The sequence below is a fragment of the Marmota monax genome, unplaced genomic scaffold (assembly GCF_021218885.2).
Source record: "Marmota monax isolate L192 unplaced genomic scaffold, Marmota_monax_Labrador192_F-V1.1 WCK01_AAM20220418_F8-fsc00028, whole genome shotgun sequence".
Lineage (NCBI taxonomy): Eukaryota > Metazoa > Chordata > Mammalia > Rodentia > Sciuridae > Marmota > Marmota monax.
The window spans coordinates 7,615,054-7,636,917 of NW_026694779.1; the positions used below are offsets into that span (position 1 = coordinate 7,615,054).

General features: G+C 41.7%; 2 protein-coding genes across 2 annotated transcripts in view; both read right to left on the reverse strand.

Moving 5' to 3' along the window:
- Edem1 (ER degradation enhancing alpha-mannosidase like protein 1) overlaps nt 1-7,713 on the reverse strand; it is a 29,538-nt gene extending 21,825 nt beyond the window's left edge. Inside the window, exons 1-2 of the mRNA XM_046425459.2 lie at nt 6,943-7,713; nt 1,893-1,965 (exon numbers count right to left, since the gene is read on the reverse strand). Coding sequence (XP_046281415.1) covers nt 1,893-1,965; nt 6,943-7,460 — 591 coding nt within the window. The 5' untranslated portion in view covers nt 7,461-7,713. The remainder of the gene's footprint in view (nt 1-1,892; nt 1,966-6,942) is intronic.
- An 11,315-nt stretch (nt 7,714-19,028) lies between these two features.
- Arl8b (ADP ribosylation factor like GTPase 8B) overlaps nt 19,029-21,864 on the reverse strand; it is a 44,042-nt gene continuing 41,206 nt past the window's right edge. Inside the window, exon 7 of the mRNA XM_046425513.2 lies at nt 19,029-21,387. Coding sequence (XP_046281469.1) covers nt 21,338-21,387 — 50 coding nt within the window. The 3' untranslated portion in view covers nt 19,029-21,337. The remainder of the gene's footprint in view (nt 21,388-21,864) is intronic.

The window sequence follows — 21,864 nt, forward strand, 5'->3', positions numbered from 1 at the left end:
GTTTGAGCAGCCGTGGTACTAATATGATCTCAGCCCAAGTGGAGGATGGTGAAGAAATCCAGTGCCTCTGAATTCCACATTGTAGTTTGCCACTTTAGTCAGATAGCTACCAGTGTTCAAAATCATTCACTCATGACTTAGGAAAGGTGGACTGGATGAGAGTTAAATAGGTTTCTTTACTGCAAGACTTCTCAGAGCCTTTTGAAATACTGATGTGCAACATGGGTCTTCAATAATCAGACGCAGAATTTCTTTGGTTCATTTAGGAACAAAATTCTTCTTTTGGGGAATATATCCTTGGAATGTTTGCTGGGAAATATTGGGTTAGTTGAAATTCATTTTTGAACTAAACTTTGCACTTCTACAGTGTGCCAGATACTATCAAGTTTCGGGGAGAATTCTGCAAATGATAGAGATAAGGTATGTATTGATCATGGGGATAAAAGATTCATTAGGGATTAAAAAAAAAGTTCAGGGACAAGTGAGCATTCATTTTTAAACCAACACTCTTAGGCTGAGTTAGCCTCCAGTATCTTCAACAATTTGCTCTAATTAGGCCACACTTACTTGTCTGGGCACATTTTGATCAGTGACGGTGGATGACTCAAAGGGAGCAGCAATGACTTCAGGAGATACTGGGAAACTAAACTGCTTTGCAACTACAGCCTAGCAGAAGGAAATCCAGGAGCCCAGACTTCCTATTAGACCAAGGGTCTAATCCTATTTCTGCTACTAATAAAATGAAAATGTAGAGTAATCTCTACAGTTCTTTCCAAATTCTAGAAATTCCATTACTAGCAAAATACAGAAGAGTTGTAATGCAAACATAGCTAGCATTACCCAATTCTAACTCCTAACAGAAAGCTTTAAACTTTTCTAAAGTATGTTAAAAGAAACCAGAAATAAATTTTTAAATATAGAATTTGAGCTACATTGTAATGGGAATTTTCTAATGGTAAAGTTTTGATGGATGACAGAAAAGAGTTGGGTTTTTTGTTTGTTTGTTTTTGGTACCAGGGATTGAACCCAGGAACACTTAACCACTAAGCCACATCCCCAGCCCTTTTTATAAATTTTTTTGTTTTGAGACAGGGTCTCGCTAAGTTGCTTAGGACCTCACTAAATTGCTGAAGCTGGCCTTGAACTTACAATCCTCCTGCCTCAGCCTCCAGAGCCTCTGGGATTACAGGAGTGAGCCACCACACTGGGCTGAGAAAAGATGTTTTAAAAACATCACTAAGGAGATTTTATAACAATGCTAGGCTGCACTAGTCCCTGGGAAACTGTACTCATGAGGCAGCTGAGGCACACAGATAACCTGACAACATGCCCATAGTGCTTGTGGCCTGCCACCTGTGTCACAAAACTGTTCAGGTTTCCAGTTCCAGAGTCAATGAGGGAAACCAAAGGAAAGGGTGAAACAAACACCCCGAGAGCAGTCCAGGACTGGAATGGGTAATCTCCAGCCAACAAGAGGAGTGAGGACAGACAGGGCCTCACATGTGGGCTGGCAGCAGGGCACAAACACACTTCAGGAACATGTCCACCCTGAGATCTTTTACTCCTGAATTACTGATTCCAGAAACTGTATATATATCAATGACATTGTCTATGAATTCCTTTAGAGAAAAAGCAGGGAAATGGGGGAAACCGGTTCTCTATAAAACAATCATATAGTTCTTCTTCGTTGTTTAAGATAAGCAATGCTTCCCCGGTCATTTAACCTTCAACCCTTCAACCCTTTGCTATTTCCATACAGGTCACTAAAATAAATAAAAGCCAACAAAGCTTTTAAGTATCAAGTTCCCTGAAATTCTCAATCCTAAGGGAAACATGGGGTTAACTCCAAAACATCTTAATTATCTCAAGTCAAAAAGAGGCTGAATACTTACTGCAAGTGTATCCAACGCATCGACAAGAGTCAAAGAATAGTTCCCCAGGACATCATTGATGTTCAGATTTGAACTGAAAAGTAAGTAAAATTAAAATTAAGCAAAGGTATTTGAAAAAAGACCATAAAACTAAACACCCATCAGAAATGAAAATTGCAAGCAATTCTTATTTATTCAGACACTAGTTGTGAATAGATTGGTAGGACAAAGATTTTCTATCTCAAGAGCAAGAGTTTCTATAATGCCTGTAAGTAGGGTGGAATCACAGAACTAGGAGACTCGCTTGGACAGTCCTAGGGCAGACAGAACTCAACAGGAAGTAAGGAAACTGAACAAGGGTCCTTTGCCCTCTCTGAGTTAATTTGCTCACCACACAAAATTTCTTTGATCCTGTCCAACTTCAAAATCCTCTAAATTCACAATCATCAGGAATTAATAGAACAGAGAAGAGCCCCAAACCCTGCTTTGGTTCATGCTAAAAGATATCCCCTCGAAATTAACAGAAATAATGGGGAGTCTGTAGATGAGATGTTAGTGGTAAAAAGAGTATGAAGAAGTCAATTTTTTCACATGACCAAAGGATAGATGAGTAATACTGATACTGTAGCTGAAGGTATTTTATTCTTTTTGTTTGTAATGGACTGGAATGTATAGTTTCTGAATTAAGTATCATAAGTAGGTCATATGATGGGGTTTCTGCTAAACCTCCCACCTTCATAATCAATACAAATTTTCCATTCTGCAACAATAAGAAACTAACTAAAGGGCTGTGGGTATAACTCAGTGGTATAGCATTTACCTACTATGCATCAGGCCCTGGGTTCAAATTCAAACCCCAACATCTAAAAAATAAAATAAAAGCTTCTTGCTATAATGCCCAGCCACTAATAATTGATAAGAGGGTGTACACCTGTAATCCCAGCTACTTGGGAGGCTGAGGCACGATGATTGCAAGTTTAAGGATAGCATAGGGAACTTAAGAGTCTCAAGATTAAAAAAAGGGCTGAGGGTGTATCTCAGCAGTAGAGCACTTTCCCAGCATATATGCGGGACTGGCTGGATTCCATCCCCAGTACTGAGGGGAATAAAAGAGTAGCCACAGTGGGGGAAAATTGATTTGCAATAACCCTAGTGGTTCCTTCTCTCCCCTCTAGTTAGACAAATCTACTTAAAGATCTGGCATATTAGGCCAAATGTGGTGGAGCACACTCATAATCCCAGCAACTCAGGAGGCTGAGACAAGAGGATCACAAGTTCAAGCCCAGCCTCAGCAACTCAACAAGATACTGTCTCAAAATAAAAAATTAAAAGAGGTGAGGAGGTAGCACAGTGGTAAAGCAACCCTGGGTTCAATCCCCAATACTAAACTAAACAAAAAAAGATCTGCCATGTTCAATAGAATACTTTTAAAATTCCTTTCCAACAAATAATTGCTATATACATTCTCTTTAAAAAGTGTGTGAGAGCATGAAATTCTCATCATTCCATCTGCCAGCAGCTTACACTGTGGACTTGTTCTTTAGACACTCTTGCTAAAGTCTAGTCTCACCTGACAGCTCTTAAGGGCCTCAAACCAAGGACTCAACCTTCTAGCACAAGGTGAGAGCACACATCTTCCCAGTACAGCTGGCTGAACCACAACCAGACTCCATGAGTGAACGGCCACAGCATTCACCCCACATGGAAACTTTTGAAACACATCCTCTTGAAACAGAAAAGATGGAGAAAACTGTGGCCTCTGATAGAATATGTATATATATATATATATATATATATATATATATATATATATATATATATATATAATTGAACTAACAAAATCAAACTAAAGTGGTTTTTTTTTTTTTAAATTCCCACATACATTAAACCTATAACAGCTGTTCAGAAGTGTACCTGGTGCTGTGTGGGTACAGAGAGAACATGAGAAACAGTCCCTGTGTTTCAGGAACTAAAAATCTAGGGAGATAAGACAAAGGGACTTGAACGTGAATACAAAACAGAACTGATTTCTCAGGCAATGTTAAAATGAGGACCAGCATCTCAGAGCAAAGGAACAAAAGGAGAACTTCGTTAATCTGTCACCTTCACACAGCTCAATGGCAATACACAAAAAAGACTAGACTGCCTCTGAAAGAGAATAGATTTTTAAAGAGAGGAAGAGAACATCTTAAATTAGGAATACCTAATAATTAGTCATTTGGGGGCCAAAATTTGGTTTGTTCATTTGCTATTTGCTTTTTGTTTTCATAGCAATATAACCGAGGAGACAGAAAAGTCATGTGCTCAAGGCCTGAATTTATAGTGAGCATTCACAGGATTACAAAAATAACATCCAACATATTCAAAGAAACTCTTGAATTTGAACCCTCTAATACAAATCAGAACTGTGAGAACTAATTCTGCATAGTGATCTATAACTGAATAGAAAAATTTGCTCTGTAAGGCACTGAGGTTTTATTTACATTGTGTTAACTCCCCATGGGACCCTGCCCTGTCAAGCAAGACAGGCAAGACAAGCCTGGAAGAATGACAAAAAAAGATACACGTTAGGCACCCACATTTTGTTTCTGTATTTTTTATAAAATATCCTAATGGCGAGTTCATCCTACTTTTTTGAAAAAATCATGAAAATACATTTGATTTAAAAAAAAAAAAAAAAAAAAAAAAGGTGTGCAAGCTGGGTATGTTGGCGTACACCTGTAAATCCCAGCAGCTCAGGAGGCTGAGGCAGGAGCATCACAAGTTCCAGGCCAGCCTCAGCAACTATAGTGAGACCCTGTTTCAAAAGAAAAAATAAAAAGTGCTGGGGATGTTGCTCAGTGGTAGTGTCCTGAGTATCACCAAAAGCAGATAAATAAATTATAAATAAAAAAACTGAAAGATTTATGATAGATTTGTGTGGAGGATGTGAATGTGCCCTACTGTTTCGAGCCAGAATGATAAAGCTGGGGTTCTAAACTTTCCTGCAAAGCACCAATGCCCAAGAGGAGTTAAAAGTAAGGGGAACATAGAAAATAAGCCTTTTCATTCTACTGCAGTGGTGTGAGGCTCTACTCGAGGCCACATGACCCCAGAATTCTTCCACCTCCTCAAATGTGTACCAATCAAAAGGTCAAATACCATCAGCCAACACATCTTTCCAACAACATACCTGCCTAAAAGCAACCTGACCTCAACTCACACAAGTCACCACTGAATGGTCCAACCAAAGACTCATCCAAGACTTTTGCCTGAAATTAAGGCCTACATCACACATCATGCCACAGGGACCAGAGCATCAAATCAACCACCACCATGCTATGCTGAAGAGGGGCTCCCAATGCTCCAGAAGGTTCTGAAGGTTCATTAAGAAAAATATTAAAATGACATCAACTCACTATCCAGACCATCATATTCCCAGTGGAACATATTGTCACAATTCCCCTTTAAACTGTTTCCCAAATAAAGTGATAAAAATGGACTGAGAAACAGTCTGAGAGAGAGAATAAGGCACTTCCTGAAAATGCTCTCCTCTTCTTGTCATACCATGAGCACTGATGAGAAAATGCCATTAAGATCCAAAATATGTACACACACTTTAACTGCAATCATATAAAAAATGTGTAGGCATATGGGCAGCAACTGGCAGAAAAGATAAATTAAATATAACTGTCTGGAGGGACTTTAGGCTTTATTATTTTATTTTATTTTTTGCAAAAATTTAATGAAGCTATTCTCTCAAAAATAAATGAAGAAAAAAAAGTTGAGCTTGAAAGAAAATACATTTATAATAATAAAGTCCCCTCTGGTTAAGACAAATAACTCATTAATTCCTACAAGTATTAACTTCTACCAGTATTTTTTCAAAATTTAATAGTTTTTTCTCAAACTGATATAGTAAATACAATCATATGTAAAAAAGACTGATATGATTAAGTGAGAAAAATTACTCATCAGTTTTCTACAGTTTTTGAAAGGCCCAGGATGTGCCCTCCTTGCCACACTAAATATCATGCTATCAAACTGCAAATTCAGACGTGGATGTGTAGATAAAAACCATCTGTAAAACTCTTCAGTGTATAGGCTTCCTTCTTAGAACCTAAAAATTGGATTCCACTGCTTTCCAAGGAAAACACAGGCCTCACGTGTTCCAAGGAACCCATATGTGTGGGTTCAGGCATTGGGCAATTCAACTCCTCAGCTCCAACCTAAGACCAGGGAAACAGGAAGGCAGTCACCTATCCTGCCTAACAGGGTCCCCAGGAACTGCACCCCTCTCCGCTCCAGGGAGGAGGAGCTGGGTGTGCTGCCCTCTTGGACTCTTAAGGTCTGCCTTAGCAAACAAGGCTAGTGAATGGGGAGGGCTGGGCGACCTTCCCTGAAGGCCGCTGGCAGCTGCAGCCACGACAGCCACCAGATTGGCATTTGTGGAGCGGTACAAGGCAGTGGGGTTGACAGCCAATTCAGAATCTAAGAGTGTCTTGAGTGTCCAGACCCCATATCTGGGCCAGAATTTCTCTCCTCCCACCTAACTCAGACTAAGAAGTCCCCCTGGGGGGAGAAACACTGGAATCCCACTGCCTCCAGCTCACCGGATGGTTTTCAAGAAGTCCTTTCCAGGAATCAACTCTTCATTTTTATATAAAGAAGACCTGAGTCTGGCAATCTAATTAAAAGTGGGGAGGAGGGTCTTCTGAAGCTGCATTTACAAGGGCAGCATACATTCATTAGATAACGTATCCATCTGAGAAGGAAGATCCAAAGCCCCCCAAAAACCAGCTTTTGGCACCGCCACAGTCCCTTCCGGTCTCTGGTCCTAAGTATCACCATCAGTAAAAGTGTTGGACCGCTGTCCCTAAGTTCGCAGAGTCGCGTAGAACCAAGAAAGAGAAGAGCCGCCAGTCCACCCACGCACCCTCAAGCCCAGGAACCTGGAAGGGGTCCGCCCAGGACCCTAAAGACCATGGCAGCCCTGGGGGCCCGGAGCGCGGAGGGCTGCACCCAGCCGCGAGGATGAAGGAAGCCCGCGGAGCGCGCGGCCCCGGGCGTCCGGCAGGCGCAGGCTACTCACGGGTCCCCGCGGTCTGGCCCCCGGCCGCGGCAGTGGATGGGGTTGAGCTCGTCCTGAGGAAAGGCGTGCGCCATGTAGTTGTCGTAGCCGAAGACGAACATGCCCCGCGCCAGGTCGCGCATCTGGGCACGCAGCTGCGGCGGGAAGGCGCCGCTGTAGCGCTTCTCGTACTCGTCCGGGCCGCAGCCCCGGCCGCCCAGCATGTAGCCCCAGTGAGCCGGGTCGCACACGCCCCGCGCGGGCCGCCGCGGGGTCCCCGGCCGGCCGGCCGCCACCCCGACCGCAGGCGGCTGCAGCCACGACGGCCCCGGCGGACCCCCGGGGACCCCGGGCCGGCCCACGGACCCAGAGGCGGGAGACAAGAGGCCGTCGGGGCCCCTCAAGCGCTGGAAGCCGAAGCTGAGCGGAAAGCGCTGGTAGAAGCCCATGCTGGGCCCCAGCCCGAAGACAAGCCACAACACTCCTTGGAGGCCGAGCCGGAGAAGCACCAGCCCCAGGACGAGCGCTCGCCATTGCATGGTCGCGCGGCCGCCGCGGGCATTATTTTAAAGCGCTGGGGACCTCCCCAGCCGACCACCGCACCCTGCGTCCGCCCTGTAGTCCCGCTCACTTCCCCTTTAAGGAACTCCCCCGTGACGCACCAGGAACTGGCCCATTGTCCCCCACCCTCAGTTTCTCTGGCCCGGCAGACCAGGCCTCGCGTTCGCCCGCCCGGTAGCCCGGGATTGGCCCGGCCCGGGCCCGGCCTCGCGGGGCGCGGCCCGGGGCTCCTTCCTGCGCCATAGGCCGCCAGGTTGTCCGCAGTCGTGAGGCCCCGCCCCACCAGCAAGCCCCGCCCCGAGATCCGGCCCCGCCCCATCCTCAAGCCCCGCCCCCTGGGCAGTCCACAGTCCGGCTGGCTGGCGTGGCGAGCCGGGGTCGCTCGGGCTCCGGGCGAGGGAACTTCTAGCCAATGGGAGCGCGGCACGGGAGCACCCGTAGGATGCCGGACGGAGACGTAGCCTTGTGACCCGCTCGGTCCAGGGTAGAGCTAGACTCAGTGACTGTACGTTTGTCCAAGCTGGAAGTGGAGAAAGCCAGTCCAGGTCTGAGTTACAAGTGGTGAAGCAAAGAGGAAGGAGTGGAAGACTTCGGGGGTTTTTCGGGGGGTATTCCCCATATCCTTGCAGTCCAAAAGATTGAACCCAGGGGTTCTCTATCATTGAGCTACCTCCCCAGCCTTTTGTAATTTTTTTCTTTTGCCTGAGAGAGGGTCTTGCTAAATTGCCCAGGCTATCCTGGATCTTGGAATCCTCCTGCCTCAGCCTCTGGAGTAGCTGGGATTACTGATATCCGCTTACATTTCAGTATTAAAGAAATACTTCGCATATCAAAGGCAGGACTTGTAACTTGAGTGTCCGTTGATGGTGGGGGTGGGATGCTACACTTTATTTCAACCTGCCAAAAACCATATCTCAAATTCTACTCTTTAGTGCAACACCCTAACTTATAAGAATCTCTGGTGGTGCTTCTAAAACATATACCATGACCCCATTTTAAGCCTGTTCTTACGGAGGGACCCGGAAATGTGTTTAAAAAGTGTTCTTTAAGGTTGGGCATGTGGCTCAGTGATAGATTTCTTGTGCAAGGCCATGGGTTCGATGCCCAGCACCACGAAAAGTGTTATTTGGCAATTCTTTTTTTTTTTTTTTTCCCCAGTGCCTTTGTTTATTTTTATGTGATGCTAAGGATGGAACCGAGTGCCTCACACATTCTAGGAAAGTGCCCTGCCACTGAGCTACAGCCCCAGCCCTCTTTGGCAATTCTTAGGACCTGGCAATTTCAGGAAATAATGAGTTATGTAATATTGCCCTTGTCTCAGAAGTATAATTTTTTTTTAAAAGGAGAGGGAGGAGAGGGATATGGGACCGCCACCCAATTATTGTTACCACACCTATTTAAATGTCCTCTCCTGCCCTTAAACTCCCACCATATGTCCTGGGCAGGGCGGCAAATGACTTAAACCTTTGAGGGGCGGGACTGATTCCTGGTTAAATCACTATACTCCTCTGTCTACTTCGTGTAGTTAAGAAGGTTGCAGCTGGAGTCTTATGTAGCCCAGCTACTGAGGGGCGGGGTTGGGGGGTGGGAGGGTGGTCTGAGGCAGGAGGATCTCAAAATAAAAACATAAAAGCGTGCTGAAGATGTGGCTCTGTGAGAGTGCTTACCTAGCATATGCAAGGACTTAGGTTTAATCCCCAGTACTGCAAAAAGAAAGAAAAAGGAAGAGGGAAAGAGAACAAGAAAATGGATGCAAATTTTAGCTCTTAACAATATGATTTTCAGGTAAAGATTCAACACTTTAGGGATTCTAAATGCTTATTTTAAATCTAAGTTTCAAACCATGTGACCTTTAAACCAGAGATCCTAAAATTTGGGAAGCAAAACTTGACTGGACCTCCAAATCACAGACTTGGCCAAGAGACTAAGGGAGTGATTAAGAGGATAGTGAGTTGTCATATGACACTCTCACCACATATTCAAGGTCAGGGGACTTTCTGCAATACTAAGGAGTTGTGATGGAGACTTAAGAAGAAACATTTGATTACATCACATGGTAGCTGGCTCATAGTAAGGTCAGTTTTGTTGACTGAATCTTTTTCCTCTTCCAGAGTTGAGGTAGGTAGGCCCAAGCAATATAGAGAACACACACATACACACACACCAAAAAAAAAAAAAAAAAAAAAAAAACCTCAAGCCAGGGTATTTTGGCTGCATATTTTGCATGTTCCCCTCTATGAAGGCTGCCTAGGGACCCTGCTGAAAGCCCAACCCCTTGCTTGGATCCACTATTTTCAAGTTCTACCTCCCTAGAACTTGCAAAGTTGTACCTTCTGTCTCCTCCTTAAGCTACTTTCTTGAAAATCTTAACTTAAATCTGTCTCTACTTAAATCTTAACTTAAATCTGACTACAGTCAACTGTAGACCACGTTAGTGACAGCTCCTGTCCTCACACTGAAGAAAACCTGTAATAAAAATAAATCTCAAAAATAACCATAGAAAACCATCCGACTGGGCTGGGGTTGTGGCTCAGTGGTAGAGCGCTCACCTAGCATGTTCAAGGCCCTGGGTTCGATCCTCAGCACCACATAAAAATAAATAAACAAAATGAAGTTTTTCAAAAAAAAAAAAAAGAAAGAAAACCATCCGATTTCTGAAAGATGTTTCTCATGATAAACTGACTATAGCTGCCAATAGTATAGGTCTTATGTTTTCAGAACATTTTTGAACACCATGTGTCCCCATTTAATTGTCACAGAAAACGACATAAAGTTGATTCCACAGGCCATAACAAAAGAAATCAGGTAGCAAGCTCAATTTGCAGAGCTCATTGGCTCTAGGCAAAAAAAGAGCTACTGTCCAGGTCTCCCACACTTTAGCCCAGGACAGTTTACATTACAAACTGCTAGCCTTCAGGCCAAGAAAGACTCTTCTGAGGCCACTCCATGGATAATATGACATTACTGCCCTGCAAGGCACAGGATCAATTTAGGGGCCAGGTACAAAAAATGTTTCCTTTTCAAATTAAATTGAAATGAACTGATTACCTTGTGACAAGCCCTTTAAACTAGGACATGCCTCAAAGTAAATGTAGCTGGTAAAATTGAGAAAATACCCGTATCTAATCAGAAAACTTAATCCTTAAAAATCAACTCTCTGCATCTGCCTGTAATTCCAACAACTTGGGGAGTCTAAGGCAGGAGGATCAAAGTACAAGATCAGCCTGAGCAATTAAGTGAAACCTTGTCTCAAAACATAAAAACAGCTGGGGATATGGCTCAGTGGTAGAGTTCCCCTGAGTTTGTTCCCCACTACCAAACAAACAAACAAAACAACGCTAGGAAATAAAACTTGATTCATGAATGATTTCTGGGTATGTAATCTCAAAAAAGTAGGCACTTTTGTTATGAAAATGTGGGAAACACCAAAAAGATGACAGCTAAGAAACCAGACTCAGAAGTCTGCCAGGGATTGGCAGGTGTTCAAGTCATAGATCTGCTCTCTGAGTGACCTTGGGAAGTTGCTTTTCTGGTCCTGTTGCTTTATCTACAAGATGGGGAAGTGATGAAAACAGTACTTACCATGGAGCAAGATTCAATTATTACACATATAAAGCATACCTACAATTTGCTACACATATGTCAGGCCCTATTATTAATACTCTGTGAACCTTTTTAGACCAGTAACTAGTAAAAATATCTGGTACTAACCAGGCACAGTGGCACACACCTATAATACCAAGCTTAGGTGGGAGGGTGGCCAGTTCAAGGCCAGCTGAAAGAAAGAAAAAAGAAAAAATATCTGGTACACACACATCAGAGAATTGTTGAGTGGATTGAAAAACTAAGCCCCTCTTATATGTGTTGGGTGCAGAGCAGGCTGAACTGTGTTGTCTGCAGGGCAGGCTGAACAGATGTTGGCTGCAAGATAGCCCACGCACTCAAACCCCCCTCTATCTGGTCCTTTATCACCTGTTTGCCTCAAGTATGAACATTCAACCCCACTCAAGTCTGAACACTTAACCCCCTCTTGGGCCAACAAGGCAGCTTGCAGACCCAGAGGCCCCATTAGATTTGGGCTATAAAAATTCCCTCCTGCCAGGCCCCCCTCTCTCTTGCTCTCTCTCTCTCTCTCTTGCTCTCTTTGTCTTTCTTGCGTGAGCTCTCTGTCTCTCTCTCCCTCTTCATCTCTCCTCTTCTCTTCTCTTCTCTTCTCTTCTCTCTCTCTCTCTCTCTCTCTCTCTCTCTCCTTCTTTCCTTCTTTCTTTTCTCTTTGTTGCACTGCTGCAATAAAGATCTTTTGGTTGCTCTGCGTGTTGTGGTCACTTTTCTTTCAATATGCAAATTACTATTTTAGTACTTAACTTTGGAGAAAATATAGCTAAGGAAATCAAATATCACAAGGGCTACAACACCAAAGAACAGCTGAAAAAGCCTTGGCTCCTCAAGCTAATTGGAGTCCTAGTAAGTCAGCCAGTGGCAGCTTCTACACAGGACTATCCTCAATCGCTGTGATTTGGGATTACATCCCACAAGGTGATCCAATTTGTTATAGTTTAGATACAAGGTGTTATAGCTTAGATACACAGTGTCCCTGCAAAAGCTCATGCGTAAGACAGTGCAAGAAAATTAAGAGGTGAAAAAATCCCCATAAAAGCTCATGCGTAAGACAATGCAAAAAAGTTAAAAGGTGAAAAAAATCAGGTAATGTGTGTCTTAACCTAATCAGTGAGATGCTGCACTTGAATGGATTAACCTGGTGCTTAACCTCTGGTCCATAACTATGGATGGAGTCGACTCTGTGAAATGAGACCTCTGAAAATCTGAGCGCCACATAAACTTTTCCTCCTCTAAAATAGTTCTTCTCAGGTCTTTGGGTCACAGCAGTGAAAAAGCTGACTGAAACAAAGTTCAATCTCCTTCTATAGGTGGAAGGAAGTGATCTGGCTAACATATTTCAGTGCCTTTCATACCATTATAAATAGGCTGACATTCTATTTCTTAGAGTCAGCCTTGTGAGTCCTGAGTGCATGAATCAATGCACTAGGTTCCTAAAACTGCAAAGCCAAAAAAGGACTCTATAAATGACCTCAAATAATAGTCCCAGAGCTTCCTATATTAAATACCAAGGTTAAAATATCAAAAGGAGGGCTGGGGTTGTAACTCAGTGATAGAGCAGTTGCCTACCATGTGTGAGGCACTGGATTCAATCCTCGGCACCACATAAATATAAATAAATAAAATAAGGATATTCTGCCATTTATAATCAAAAGTAGGAAAAAAAATCAAAAAGAAAAATTTTCTACTCTAAGGGGATAAAAATAAATGACTTCTTATCCAAAACAATAATGTTAAAACAATCAGGTGATATGATGAAAACTTTAAACTGATTGATGTTTCATGCTGAAGCAATATATAATGCTGTATAGAAGGAAAAATCAAGCAAAAAAAAAAGAGGATTATCTGTAATTCAGGAGATCCACTCCAGAATAAAGTTAATTTTATTTTCAAAGTCCTGTAAGAACAACTAAATTTCACAATTTTTAAAAATTAAATAGTATATAATTATAGTTCCCACTTCTTTGGTGGACAGAAATGTTAGTTTGCAAATGTACTGTTAGCAAGACACAGGGGACAAATTAGCAGAAATAAAAACGAGTATATCCCCTCTGAAGGGCAATTCTTAGCACAAGAATAAACACATTTACCAGTTGACCCAGATATTTCTGAGTTTCTACACATGTACAAAATGATTCACTACACTAGTTTTTAGAAAAGCCAAAATGTTATGAACCCAAATGTCTATCAACAGGAGACCAGTTAGATAAGCTGTGGAGTCCTCACACAATGAAAACCACATAATTAGTGGGGTGCTCCTGTTATGCTCGAATTCGGAACCCCCAAAAGACCACCAGAGAACAAGATCCATGTGAACAGCAAAGAGGTGTTTATTGAGAGCTAACTCGGTCCTCCGCGCGCACACACAGCAACTGGTGACGCTGAGAGGCCCTGAGCCAGGATTTGCAGCAGTTTTATATATTCTTTGGAGAAGGCAGGAACCCCCACATACATCATACCATCTCTTAGCAAATCATCACACACCGAGGGAAAATCAAATAACAACTCTAAAACATGATTAGCACATTCACTGGCGGGAACAAGTTGGGTAGGGGTGATTGGTTACTACAAGAGGGGATTTGTTTGAACTGATTGGTTTAAGCCAAGAGGGGTGTACGTGCTGAACTACAAGCTTTCCCAACACGTTATCAACCACCATAAACTACTGGGAGGGTCATCTGGCATCCCAGGTATTTCCCTGTCTCATGCTGATTAGTGGCTGCTAGGGGGTTGCTATGGATCCCCACCCTAGCCTGAGTCAGGGACACCTGGCACAGCAGATCTCTTCTGTTATTTGTAGATAAACAACTTAGCAGGGTAGGAATTTGCCTAGGAGTGCTCTGTGGGTCTTTCCAAGGACAAAGGTCATGTCCCTTCCTGGGACAGGCTTTGCTCTGTGGTAGAGGCTGGTTTTTCACTCCAGCACTCAGGAGGCTGAGGCAGGAGGATCAGGAGTTCAAAGCCAGCTTCATCAACAGCAAGGCACTAAGCAACTCAGTGAGACCCTGTCTCTAAACAAAATACAAAATAGGGCTGGGGTGTGGCTCAGTGGTTGAGTGCCCCTGAGTTCAATCCCTGGTACCAAAAGAAAAAAGAAAAGAAAACCACACAATTAAATAGCAACCATGGCGCTGCAAAAGAGAAACCTTTTTTTTTAGTTGTAGATGGACACAGTACCTTTATTTATTTTTATGTGGTGCTGAGAATCTAACCCAGTGCCTCACACATGCTAGGCAAGCACTCTGCCACTGAGCCACATCCCCAGCACGAGAATGAGGAATTTATTATGTATTAAGAGAGCCAGGCCATAGTAAATAGAAAAAGCCATGTCCAAATCAGTACACTACCCTCTATGTACGTTAAATGAATAAAAAGATTTTTAAAGGATCCAAATTTCTATTTGATTTTTGCATTTTGTATAAAAGGAATTCCTAGAAAAATAAATAAGAAACTGATATAGGTGTTACCTGTAAAAGCCAGGCTGGGGGGTGGGGGTTCTTAAGGCATGGGTGGGATCAGGACAATGTCTTTTTGTGAGTTTTTAACTTCTCAATCATGTGCATTACCTATTACACGTTAACATATTAAAAAAATAGAACTTAGAAAAAAATAGCAGTGAGCTTCCTTTCCACCTATTCCAACTACTAACCCACTTAAACAGATGCAGTGGCTATGCATCAAGAAATGACACTGCAGACTAGGGTTGTGGCTCAGTGGCAGAGCACTTGCCTAGCATATGTGAGGCAGTGGTTTTAATCCTCAGCACCACATAAAGATAAATAAATAAAATTAAGATATCGTGTCCATCTACAACTAAATATATATAATATAATATATATTATATATATATATATATGACTCTCCCCAGCTGCTGTGGAGATTACTGATACTTCCACAGAAAGAAGAAATTACATAAACTCTTACCACTTCTGCGAATGGTGAGGAGGGCTAATGCTTTCATAAATGAGCTAATGGTTTGATAAATAACATTGAATTTTCCCTACAAAATAATACATAACACGTTTTTTAAAGTTACCAAATGAACCCATTGGGTAATAGAAGAAATGACAGATTCTCACCAGTAGGGGCACTGACACAGGCAGGAGGGTGAAGCAGAGTGATCTCAAATTTGAAGTCAGTCTGGGTATGTTAGGGATACCCTGCTTTAAAATAATAATAATAATAATAATAAAATGGTCTAGGGATGTAACTGAAGAGGTAGTATGCTTCTTGGCCTAGCATAGGCCAAGCCCAGGGTCCAAACCCCAGAACCAAAAAAGAAAAAAGAAATGTCAAATTTTTAAAACAAGATAGCACTTTGCCTGATGTAGACAGAACACACTGAGGAAAAGCCAAAGTTGTAGAAGAGCCAGGTGGAAGCAGGTGTGGTGGTACACAACTGTAATCCCAGCAGCTCAAGAGGCTGAGGCAGGAGGATCCCAAGTTCTTCTAAACAGAACTTAGAAAAAAATAGCAACTTAGGCCCTAAACAACTTTGTGAGACCCATGCCTCAAAATAAAAAATAAAAAGGGGGTGGAGATGTGGGGGATTTGGCTCAGTGCTTAAGCGCCTCTGGGTTCAAACCCTGGTACCAAAAATAAATAAAAAGGCTGGGTGAAGGAGATACTAGATAACAACTGGTTAAAATTCTGTCCATGTTCACAGGGGAACACAGTGGTTTTGTTGTTTCCCTTCCCCCTTTTTTACTTTGAAAGCCAGAATGTTCTAACTGTTCCAGGTTTCTTCAAAGCTCTAAATAAATTCTAGCAGAACCTAGCAACAGAACAGTTACAAACTGTTAAGCATTAGCTCTAAACAATTTACCCCCAAATTGGTAGTAGGTATTTTTCCTCAGTGTATACCAGAGTTAACGTTTTTTTCTGTGGCCTGAAGAAAAAAATGTTAAAATATGTAAGTGCCTTTCAAAATATAAGCCTGCATGTTTACAGCATTTCCTTCAAATGAAATCTAAATTATTATATCATTCTGTAAATGTCTGTGATGCCCAGCTCCTAAATTAAAATTGAAAGTTTTAAAAAAATATATATTTTTGTATTTTTGGATTATTTTCAAATAGAAGGATCATGAAATAACACATTCAGTAGGACCAATGGGCATTTATTTATTTTTTATTTTTTTTAATATTTTTTAGTTGTAGTTGGACACAATACCTTTATTATTTATTTATTTATTTTTATGTGGTGCTGAGGTTCGAACCCAGTGCCTCACACATTCGAGGCAAGTGTTCTGCCACTGAGCTACAATCCCAGCCCTTTTTCTCTCTTCTCCGCTTTCTTTAACCACCATGGAGATCTCTAGGCTGCTTCAATCATAGCCTGTCATGGAGAGAAATTGTTACAGAAATCCTCTCATTTTACAGATCTGAAACTAAGGTGCCACCAGGGTTTCAGCATTTCACCAGTCACACCATCCTTAATGGCAAAGAAAAGAACCCATTCTGCCAAGTGACAATCCAACACTCCACAGGACCACACTACATTAGCATTTTAAATGATTCTAACACAGCCCTTCTTTTTATGAATGCAAGAACTGCAATTCCCAGAGAAAGGAGGCTAAGGTATCTTTCCCCACTCCTGATCCCTGCTGGGAAATCTGCACATCTAAATGCCAGCTGTCTTTTGAGATTTTAAAATAGAACTACCTTACTAAAGAGAGGGCTTGTTAAGGAGATGGAATAATGAATGACTACTGCATTTGCTTAAATTAAGAAGCTACCCATTGCAATCCATCTAGCCTGCCAGTGACCTGCATCTGTTTCCCTAAGAACACCCGAGAGGCAACAGTGACAAAAGTACCCATTTTTACTAATAGCTAAATTTTAAGCAGAAATTGTGACAGGCAAATATTTACCAACCAACAGGAAACACCTGCAGTCAGCTGCAAACTTTTACAACAGCAAAGGTACAGGAAGTAAGGCCACTATTTGCCTGACAGTCTTCCTTTTCAAGTCTCTTTACTGTCAAATGCGTTGTGAGGGCATGACCTTAAAAGTTTGTAATAAAATGGAAATGTCTTAAACACCCCTCGAGTTTCCCCACAGTGGTACACTTCCAGAGTAAAGCATTTGCCCAGCGGGATGTTACAGTCTGGGGTCTGCTAAACTGCATTTAAAATTCTAATCTAGCTCTCCACCAGCCACATCCTTTGAGAGGTTGGAATTATCAAACCCACCAACTCCAGTGGAACTGAATTCCACAAAGACAGAACAGACAAGGCAATTAGTCTTTCAGTTAAAAAATAAACAAGTGCAGTAAGGTAGCCAGAACACCTAAAACACCTAATTTACTTGACAGAATCTAGGAAACTAACTATAGATATTTTTAGGTCTGTTTTTGAAAGTAGGTAAAAACTTAGAATGATGCTAAATAGCTATCGTAGAAAAGCCATCTCCCCACGCACACTATTCCTTGAGTAGAATAATGAGAGGGAAACAAACTGTTTGACTACATGGATCTACCAATTCAAATTCCTAAGGATGGAAATGCTCAATCACACATCAAGTTAGCCAGTAAGGGATGGCTTTATAAATTCAAGTATGAAAACTGAAAACCGTATGACATCTACTGAGTATAAAACTAAGATAGGAATCTGGGAATAAAGGGAGAAATACCGAGTATCAAAGTAAGCGCCCATAAACCACTGAAACGCTGAGAATGAAGCCAGATTTAAAATTAGGCAGTCAGTGTAGTTAGGTAAATCGGGTCTAATATCCAGTGAAATCTAAAATGGAGGCCATGTTGAGAATGGATTTCCGGAAAAGTTGAACAACTCTTGAAATGTTAATGAAGTCCCAAGAAAAACCCTAGGCCCAAAGCCCCTCCCAAAGAAATGTTAATGAACAGCCCCAGCAGATTTGAAGATAGCCCATCCCAAGAAGTGTTAATGAAGTCCTTCCTGCCCAGATTACTTCTTAGGCCCACCGGTGTCCCACCCCTCGGGCATTCCAACCTACATTCCATCACTGAAAGAACTATAAAAAGGGGAAACAACCGCACTTCCATGGATTCCATCTCTTGGGTCCCCTTCTTCCTCAGGGAGAAGTCTTTTCTGCTGTCCTTTAATAAACTTCTAATTTTCCACTCTGACCTTGCCTCGGCGTGCTTCTCTGGTGTTATTCTTCAACATTGGGGAAGCAAGAACACCCATAAACAATTCCAACTCCTGAGCAGCAAGGCCTTAGCCCTGCACCCTTGGCCCATACTCTTTTAACTGAGGACAATGAGTAAGTGCAGGGAAAACTGATGTGAAACTGTGCAACTCCATTCTGGCCCCACATCTAGGCCAAGCCTAGCAAGCTTCCTCTATAAATAGTGCCCCACACCAACAGGCTGCTGACTCTCCTTCAGGAGATGGCCTGTCCACATTTGGGGTTCTGGTTACTTTATTCCAAAGGCATTTCTTGATATTGCCACCATTATCCCTAGAATATGTACCTACTTTCCTAAATGAACATAGGTCTATGTCTTCGTGGGAGCTGGAATTCTGTTCCTCCAGGTATGCCAAGAACTGTACTGGTCTGAGTCAAGTTCCCTTTTATAAGAACTCCCAACCCTTGGGGACATGTCTTCTCATTTCTCCAATAACTGTCATGAGAGAAGTATTAACTTGTTTTGTTTTATAGTGCAGACAATAATATACTGGCAAAGGGGCCAAATGTTTTACTCTGAAAAGGTGCCTTTGTGGGAAAATCAAGTTTGGTATTTAAAATATCTTCAATGTCAACAGAATTTGGTAAATAGGCATGTTTACCAATTTTAGTTTATAAGTATTTTGCTTTGATTTTTTAAAAACTGTTAGAAAATGCTTTTCTAGCTCCTGCCTTTTAAAAGTCCTAAATCTTCTCTGTCATGACAGTTTACAAGATGTAGCAAATCCCCCCAACAAAAAAGTCACAAAATCAACACTGTGAATATTTTAAAAGTTTATTTCTATTTTAACTAGCCCACAGACCCAACTTTTTGAGGGCTGAGTTGATTTCTTTCTAGCACATGGTCCGTGGACCCTCTTGATGGTCATTTTCTTTCCGCCTCCTTCCAAAACGCACCTTTCATCATGATGCACATTTTATGGTGAAATTGCCAATGCAACCCTCAAAATGCAAATTTATTGAATAAAGCTGAGAAGAGGAGTAAACAGACGAAAAATGCATCCACCTAAATAAAAAAATTCTGTATTTACAAAGTTCGGTAACTGTTAAGTTTTCACATGCAGAGGTTACGCACAGGAAAATGTTGGTAGTAGTCTTTCAATGTCTTGAAATGCTAAAAGCAATGAATAGACACACAAACAGGTTAAGGGTTAGCTATAGGTCCATTAACAAACCTACGCAGTTCCCGCGGAGTCACACATTCTAGTTCCAATTCCTCCTTTTAGGCACAAGCAAGTTGTCATATTGAAATGGTTCACAGTGACCATTAATGATGTCCAACTACAGTAGCAAGTTTGTCCCTTTGTTTACAGAACCACCCATCCCTTCTTGGAAGTATGCCACATGCCTCAAAGAATAAGAAGAGAACTTTGAAAGCACAAATTCTCCTTGTTTAAAATGTGAATGTAGAAAAACAAATAGCGTGTGTGCAACACAGTGCAGTATTTTGTACAGAATTTTCTTAAGGCCATGGCAGTCTATAAATTAAAACTTAAAGAACTGACTATTGACTACACTCTGCGTGCTCAACACATCTGGAAATGCACTGTGTATGTAAGTGCTGCGTAACAGAAGAAACAAAAGTCACACACGGTGTGAGGCAACACAGAAGCAGGTGTAGCGCAGAGCTTTATCCAGTACACAATATCAGAGTAACGATTTACAAGTTAACCAGTATTAATATGTCCCTTTATGTATATGGAGATCACTAAGCTACAAAACATGTTCATTTTCAGTTTTTATACGTTTCTGTATCATAGAAGCAAACAAAAGACAGCCTCACTTCCTCAGTTCTGTATGATTATTAAACAACCTGTAGACATTGCGCATGATTACATTAGATAAAGCAGGCAGGTCTAGAGTTGTCACAATAATCAAGATGTCTAATGGCACCAGACAAAAGAGTGCCATTAAGAGAAAAATAGGTAAGAGAAAAATAGGAATTTTATTTGTTTATAAGCATCTCTTGTGCTGAAAGTCAACGCTGTGACTGGATATGAAACATCAGGAGTCACAGTGTCACGCAGCAGCACTGAGTCAATGACTGGAGACAGGAGAACAAACAGGTGTTTGAACAAGACTGACATTCTTTTTTTTTTTTTTGAATTTTTTAATATTTATTTTTTAGTTCTTGGCAGACACAACATCTTTGTTTGTATGTGGTGCTGAGGATCGAACCCGGGCCGCACGCATGCCAGGCGAGCGCGCTACCACTTGAGCCACATCCCCAGCCCAAGTCTGACATTCTTAACAGATTTTATTATATTGGTTGGAATGCTCTAAATTCACGAAAGCTTGAGAAAATCTTCAATTCCCAACCCCTTAAAAAAGTGTGTTCAAAGGAAAAAAAATAGTAATGATCTGGACAGATACAAAACAGCATGCTCATTTCTTCCCACGTCCCCACTGCCATCTGCTGATAAGATTCTCAGAAAGCAGAACATTCTTAAAATTCACCAGGTAGGATGTCTCCAGTATAAAGAACCAACATTGATCTGGTGCCTCTGCTTTGCAGACCATTTTTTAATTCCTAAGGTGTAATTATACATTTCACATGCATTTGTGAGACAAGATAAACATTATGTTTATATCTCACATGAGTCAGGCTTAAAGGTTTTCTAAATACTGTGTGTGGCACTAGAAATTTCATGCTGTATCAAGTCCATATCAATATTAAGCTACTGGACTCTGTAATGAAATATTATAGATATTTACTGAAAACCAATATAAAACACTGGCCCAGAAAGACCAGTCTGGGAAATATGCGATTTTCTTGATTTAAGATGGTCGTGTGTGTGTGTGTGTGTGTTTAAAAAGCTCTACACACTGTTTAAGACAATTATGTGTGAGAAGCCTTTTCATGTATGCCGACTTTATCATGACAACTCTAGCTGATTCTTTATGAAGGATTAGGGATACACATCTTCAGCAGTGCACATGAGAAATAAACTCTGAAAAAGGCAATTTCTTGGGTTTAGGAAGGACCGTATTCTGGGAAGTACTTCAGAGGAACGGACAATAATTCTAGGATTATAGCCAAGAAGGACTGGAAGACTTCAGGAGATGTTTCAGCTTCTTCTAGATTTTGAATGTTGAATAAGCCACTGAAGTGTGATATCTAGAGACAGAAGGAAAAGTGAAAGTGTCAAGATACCAAAATTAAAAAACTAAATGTCAAACAGACAATACTTAACATGCAGCCATTTCAAGGCACATGGCGGTCTCTTCTGCTTCACTGTAGCTGTACTCCATTACCTGAGCTTCATGAGGATAATATGAGAAATTATCAGAGACTGGAGATGGAGAGTCTGCTCATTTAAAAATGAAATTGTGTAAAGAATAACTGAAGCCATCTTTTACTCACTGCCTATAACATCAATTATTGCATGTAAATTGACAGAAATGCAAAGATATGGGAGAGCCTCCTGTATCCCAAGACTTTTAAGTATGATAAAAAGACACAAGTAATCATTTGGGTTTGTGGTACCTTATAGAATGTCAGCCAAGAGACTGCAAAAGCCAAAGAATCAAAAAGGGCACAAACCAGTGTGCAACTAGGATGGACTGTGAGTGACAAGTGTGGCTAAAGCACAGG